We start from the raw sequence: 6494 nt of genomic DNA, 5'->3' as shown, positions 1-6494 counted from the left end.
CTGAGGGGGGAAAAGTTGTGATGACGCAACGCTTTGTATATAGGCAACATACGTACGCTTCTTGACTGAGGGGGGAATAGTTATTTTTTTATCTTGCATTGCTCCATAATAAGCAGGGGAGGGTTACATATATATACTTCTACTCCAAAGTCCAAATCAGCAGCAAGAAACTCTCTACTTGATCAACCTGCAGATTTGCCGAAAAGGAGAGAGAGAGAGAGAGAGAGAGAGAGAGAGAGAGAGAGAGAGAGAGAGAGACGGTGGCCCTCTCTCACGTACTGTTAACAAATTAATTAACAAGAGAGTTAATTAATTCATTCATTAAAGACGATTATTAATCGATCAGTCGGAAGTCTTGAACGGCGCGGCGGCCTTGAGGTTGTGCACGATGTCCTGCACGGACCCGATGCTGGCGGCGATGGAGATGAGGAGGCAGACGAAGCTCATGGCCTGCAGCAACCACCACCGGAGCTCGCCGCGGCAGATCTTGAGCCTGGCGACGTGCATGCTGACGGGGAAGTAGACGGAGAGCGGCCAGAATCCCAGCGCGCCGATGAGGCCCAGCACGGCGTTGAAGAAGGGCAGCAGCATCGCCACCAGCGTGGTGAACATGATGAGGATGGTGCGGAGCACGAGCTTGAGCGGCGCGACGGCCACGGTGGTCGGCGGCGACGACGACCGGAGGCACGGCACGCGCACGTAGTAGGTGGCGTTGATGAACTTGGCGTCCGGCCAGCGGCACGCCACGCAGCTCTCCAGCCGCGCGAAGATGGGCTGCGCGAACACCTGGTAGGCGCCGATGAGGTGGACGATGACGCAGATGTTGGCGATGTCGACGAGCCAGAATGGCTCGTAGAAGGCGTAGCCGGTGAGGATGTTGCCGGGCGCGTCGTTGCCGAAGGCGGCGTAGCCGGTGCAGCCGAGCAGGAGGTAGAAGACGGTGGTCATGGCGAGGCCGTAGAAGGAGGCGCGCTTCATGGTCTTGTTCTCGGCGGGCGGCGCGCGCAGCGTGTCCTGGATCTCGATGAGGACGTCGGCGAAGGTGTAGGAGAAGGCGATGTTGCCGAGCGCGAGGAGGACGTTGAAGGCCTTGTCCCGCGGCGCGTCGACGGCGGCGCCGGCCAGGGTGCCCCGGACGTCGCCGTGGGAGGCCCACTTGGCGGCGCAGAGGCCGAGGCTGATGAAGGAGTAGCCCAAGGAGGTGGCGACGGCGACGACGGAGAGCCAGGCGATGTTGTGGAGGCTGGGCAGCTGCGAGAGCAGGAGCTGGAAGAGGCCGAACACCACCATGTAGGTGCTCCCGGAGGGGTTGCAGTCGCCGGCGCCCAAGCCGTGCCGGTGGAAGCAGTTGACGCGCTTCACGGCGCTGCAGTGCAGTACAATTAAAACAAGCTAGAATTGAATTTTATTCACGTCTCAGCTCTACTGTTTGCAGTTTGGAGTTTGGACAAACAACGAACACCATGCATGCATGACCATGGCACTGATGGAGATCTGCAACAAACTTTGCTAGTGGACATTCATGTCACTCATCACACCGGATACGTGCCATCAGGGGATCGATCGGAGCCGTGACGCATGGTCCGTTCTCTCATGCGTGCCGCATGCATCGGCGAAACAGCTCGATCGATCGTCAAGATCCATACATGGGGCCGGCCGGTCGTTGCAACTAACGGATTGCACGTCGCCCTGGTTTCAGGGGTGGTGAAACTGAAAGCCATGTATCCCGGCCGCCACCTTTCCGCTGCCCCCACCCCTGCTGGTTGCTTCCGGCCGGCAGGTGCTACTTCTCTGAGAACGAAGGCCCATGGCACACTAGCTAGCTAAAGCTAACGACCTTACTATTGAGGACTCGTAGTTGTAAGTACAAGAATATAATTTAATGTGCCAAATTAAATAATTGAGACTGATGACACGTACATCATGCTTGTGCTGGCGGTGATGGTGTATCCGACGAGCGTGCCCCAGAGGTTGACGTACTGCGCGCAGCCGCAGAGCAGCACGCTCTTGCGGCCGAGGTAGCAGCGCACGGCGTCGATGTACTCGCGGTTGACGGCGCCGGCGACGGGGTCCGGGTACCGGTAGCAGTCGGCCAGCAGCGCCGACGTGTAGTAGGTGACGCAGGAGAAGCCCACCAGGACGAGGGGCCCCACCACCCACCCCAGCTGCGCCACCGTCCACGCCAGCGCCAGCACGCCGGAGCCCACCACCGCCGCCACGATGTGCGACGTCGCCGTCCACACCGTCCCTGCCCGGCCGCCCGCCCGGTAATATAAGTTGCTTGCTTCATATTATTATTCACAATCGATCGAGAGAATAATAGACTGATGATGAACAACCAATGCAACATACCTTGCCTCTCATGATCGTCGCCGGATTCAGCGTCGTACACCACCGCCGTTCTCTGCCTCTCCATTAATTCTTCTCGATCGATCTCTAACTGAGAAGGGCGGCGAGCGAGTGATCGAGTTGAGTGCGTGCCGAGGCACGAGCCACCAGATATATATAGGCCACCACCACCACCAATATAATCCATGCCATCTTTAATTTTTCTGCTCTGCGGGCGTCACGACAAGCAGCTATAGCCTCACGAAATTGTAGTGAAAATAGAAAGATAAAGCAGCGAATAGTCACCGAAAGGTAAAATTATTTGGGGGCGTATGCGCAGTCTCGATCGATCGATCTACCGGCTTTACTAATTATTGGTTGATCGATCTGGATTGCCTCAATTGTGATGAGTACATACGTGATGATCGACACAATGCAATAAGTCAAGTCGTCTCAGCTGCGCTGGAGAGCATGCAGTTTGCATGATGCATGATCCATCTGCAATGGGGTAGCTAGGTGTGCTCTGATCCTAGGTATTGCATTTAAAACGATCAATGGGTGCTATAGTTGGCCGTTTGGCCCGATGCCCATGGGGGCCTGAGATCCGGCTCAATTTAGCCCGACCCAAGCACGACCCCGGCCCGATTATTATTGGGCTACGGGCGGCACTGCCCGATACCCGGGCTGTGCCTAGGCCTCACTACCGGCCCGTGGACACGTCCAGGCACGGCCCAAAAATAGGCGGCCCGATCGGCCCGATGGGTAGCACGATAGGCCCGTTTAAATACCATGTCATCTCATTATCAAACCATATTTAAGCATTTTCGGGCCGACGGGCTGCCGAACCAAACGGGCCGGCCCGGCCAAATTAAATCAATTTCGGGCCATGCCTGGGCCGGCAGTTCAGCCCATGTGCAGGCACGGCACGGGCCGTTAATAATTTCGTGCCTAAGCGGGCCATGCCTAAACGGGCCGTGCCTAATCGGGCCGTGCCGGGCCGGGCCGCCCGTTTGGCCACCTATAATGGGTGCACTGCACCCATGCATCCATCTAATTTATCATGCAGAATTTTTCCCTCGAAACAACAAGGTAAGGCAAAGTTTAGGGATCTATCACAGACTTATGTGGAGCGGATCAAGAAATTTTTTATTTTTGAGGATTGCATGGACAGAAATTATATAAGGAAACATGCACACAATACTTTTGGGAGGAGATAGAGAAAAAATTCATCCCTTTTAGAAAGGAATTCTTTTTATTTCTACAAGTTTATTAGAATGGGTGGATTCCAGTGGAAAACAACGTGTAGGTTGCCTATTCGGTAAGCTAGGAGCCAAATGCAAAGAAATAAAATAATAAAATAATAAGCCCTCTTGTTTGTGAAAGGTGTAAAATAAACTCAGTTTCAAAATCAGGGATTAATTTTCTTCATCGCTACCAAGCCTATGGGATGCAAGAAGTATGAAAAACTTGAAAACCGATGCAAAGTTTCCTTTCAATTAGTTTTGTAACATCCTTTATCCTCTATATACATGACCGCAGCAGTTTCTACACAGAAACAGCAAATTTGTTTGGCATGTGCTTTAAGGTGCTTTCAATTAGTTTTGTAATATCCTTATCCTCTAACAACTTTAAGGGTTACAAGTATATTATTAACTACAACAAATAAGATGTCTTATCGTCATAAGCACCCAACTATATATAACAACTGCATTGATAAATAAGCGAACTAGGACTAGCTAATCTTTCACGGCGCATATCATAATGTATGGACAGAATCTATTTATCATGGAGTAGCAACAATATATAATAACCTAACATAAAGAGGGAAAATTCCTGAATCACGAACTCTTTGGAGAGATCCTCACAAAAAAAAAGATACACTAGGGAATCTGATATTATATATCATAAAAGAGAATAACTGAGAGAATTTCATGTCTTGTTAGTATAAAGAAGCCTATTATTCGTATCAATCTGAGGATTTGTACAAGAACGATCCTGTCAGGGAAAGAAAGCTTATTATGACATGACCGATGTGCGGTCCACTAAGCAAGGCACTATCTGGGACAAGGGGACAGCAATAGAATCATTAGGAATTATGACATCTTTGCAGAACGTAATAATTGAGTTTTTGATAGCCTGAATTATATTTCGTTGCTTATTTCACTGACTTATATGTGTTTGTTCTCTGCATAACACTATCCATGAACGGGAAAATTTTCTAGGAATTCCAGTGTAAATTTGTGTTAAATGCACATTTTAATTATCATCGAGAGAATGATACTAATTAACAGTGAGTTAGGCAAAGGATTCAAGCTCAAGTCAAGGGTTAGGCAACACATCTATAGAAAAGAATATATATGGCTAATTAAAGAAATTTGATATGACATTGTAGAAATCAGCACTAAAAAGAATCAATTCTTAGCATGAGTGCATAACTGACAGGGAAACCATTTAAGTTAATCCACGTAGACTTGCAATGGTTCAGCTTGCACCCTTATTATCACTATCTTGTAATAATCAAGTTCTCTTCTTTTCCGCCCATATATGACCAGATGATTTTATTTGTAGTATCTGAAAACCATTTAGGTGTATCATCAAATCTGTAACTCGAGCAAAACCTTGCCTTTAGACCTTCAAACTTGAACTTCGGAGTCTGCACTTTGGAAAAGATAGCTAAATTAAACTTGCTTGTAGTAGCCCACTAAATTGTAGTAAAGAAATATTTATGGTGACTGCCTAATAAACGACTAATGTTATTTTTTCCAGAAAATTATTCGCTCTCCTAGGGAATCAGTTTTGTGCAAACCGAATAAAATGCACGCATAACCTATACAAATTATTTTAAAAGGTCAAAATTACCACTCGATCTCATCCCAAACTATCCAATGATGGTTAGCCTCAAATCAATGAAGGCCTTGAAGGGTACATGGAGAAAGGGAGATGCGAGGCATGGTTGGGTGCAGTCCGCGCTGGATACCTATTGGAACAAACACCCTTTTGTGGCAGGCCCTCCACTGCCATATGTTTATTTTTGAGCGACGCCTATTAGTGACCTACAGACTATCATATACACTCACATCACATCACATCACATCACTTTGCTAAAAACAACATAAACATATACATATTTAAAAAAAAAACTAGTAATTGTGGACTTAACACTACTCTGGATGTGGTCTAATTGTATAGTTGAAAACTAAGGATCAATCAGCAGTCTAGTCTCTGTTATTGGCCATCTTATTCATTGGAGGAGTTTAAATTTATATATTTGCAACAAACTACCATATGCACTCACATCATATCGATTTTCTAGAGACAACATAAAAGATTTGGATTATGAAACAAGAGTCATGGTGGAGTTGACTCTGGGAATATGGTCCACTTATATTTTTTGAAAACTCGGGATCAATCAGTGGTCTACTCTCTGTTCTTTATCATCTTATTTCTTCTCTCTGGTTGTGTAGGAAACTTAGTTATATTAGGAAGACTTTGGATTTTTCAAAAAATCTGCAAGACTTTCCTCAACACTTTGCAAGCAAGAGAATTGTCTGTTCATCTGGTCCAGTAACAGAAGACCTTCAGACAGGTTAGTGCTTTGCAAATATATTAGTATCTGCAAAGACTTCTCAAGAAAAGTCAGTCTGCAAAGACTAGCACTCTAGCAGTAGAGTATCAGACAGACAGGTAGGTGCTTTGAGGGGCGTGGAGGGCCCTGGGATGCGCCAATGGGAGACGCGGTCGGCCCACTCTGATCTCGTCTGAAGATTCGTGCTCCTCCTTTATTTTATCCGTATCTCTTTCGCCCTCCTCTCGATTGGACATCGTCTGGTCGCGATTGTGTTTTACCGGCCACTAGCGTCGGTGAGCACAGACGTCAAGGCACTCCTCACTCGGCTTGGCTACTTTGGTGACGTTTTCAGTTGTGACGAGCTGCCATGGATAGGGATGCAGCCCATGCACTGCTGCAAATTAATGCCGCAAGCTCACTCATTCTCCCATGAGGATAAACGACAAGGTTGATCACCATATAATATTGTTGGAACTTATTCGTCCAATTGGCTAGCATAGTAATAAACTCCAGTTAGCTCTGTTATCTTAGAGCAGGGAGTTAAACGGATGAATACAGACGGATATTACAGATATTATATTCGTTTTTATATTTTTGT

General features: G+C 47.6%; 1 protein-coding gene across 1 annotated transcript; it reads right to left on the bottom strand.

Annotated features, from left to right (window-relative positions):
- Positions 1-66: 66 nt before the first annotated feature.
- Positions 67-2512, bottom strand: LOC120666624 (amino acid permease 6-like). Its single transcript, XM_039946507.1, has 3 exons — positions 2353-2512; positions 1921-2248; positions 67-1366 (listed from the first exon to the last, which is right to left on the bottom strand). Exons 1-3 carry the CDS (start codon positions 2414-2416, stop codon positions 343-345), a joined length of 1416 nt encoding a protein of 471 aa, XP_039802441.1. The 5' UTR covers positions 2417-2512; the 3' UTR covers positions 67-342.
- Between the last annotated feature and the right edge of the window lie 3982 nt (positions 2513-6494).

Source organism: Panicum virgatum, chromosome 3N (genome assembly GCF_016808335.1).
Source record: "Panicum virgatum strain AP13 chromosome 3N, P.virgatum_v5, whole genome shotgun sequence".
Taxonomy (NCBI): domain Eukaryota; kingdom Viridiplantae; phylum Streptophyta; class Magnoliopsida; order Poales; family Poaceae; genus Panicum; species Panicum virgatum.
The sequence above is the reverse complement of the archived record's forward strand: the minus strand, read 5'-3'. Positions and strand labels throughout refer to the sequence as shown.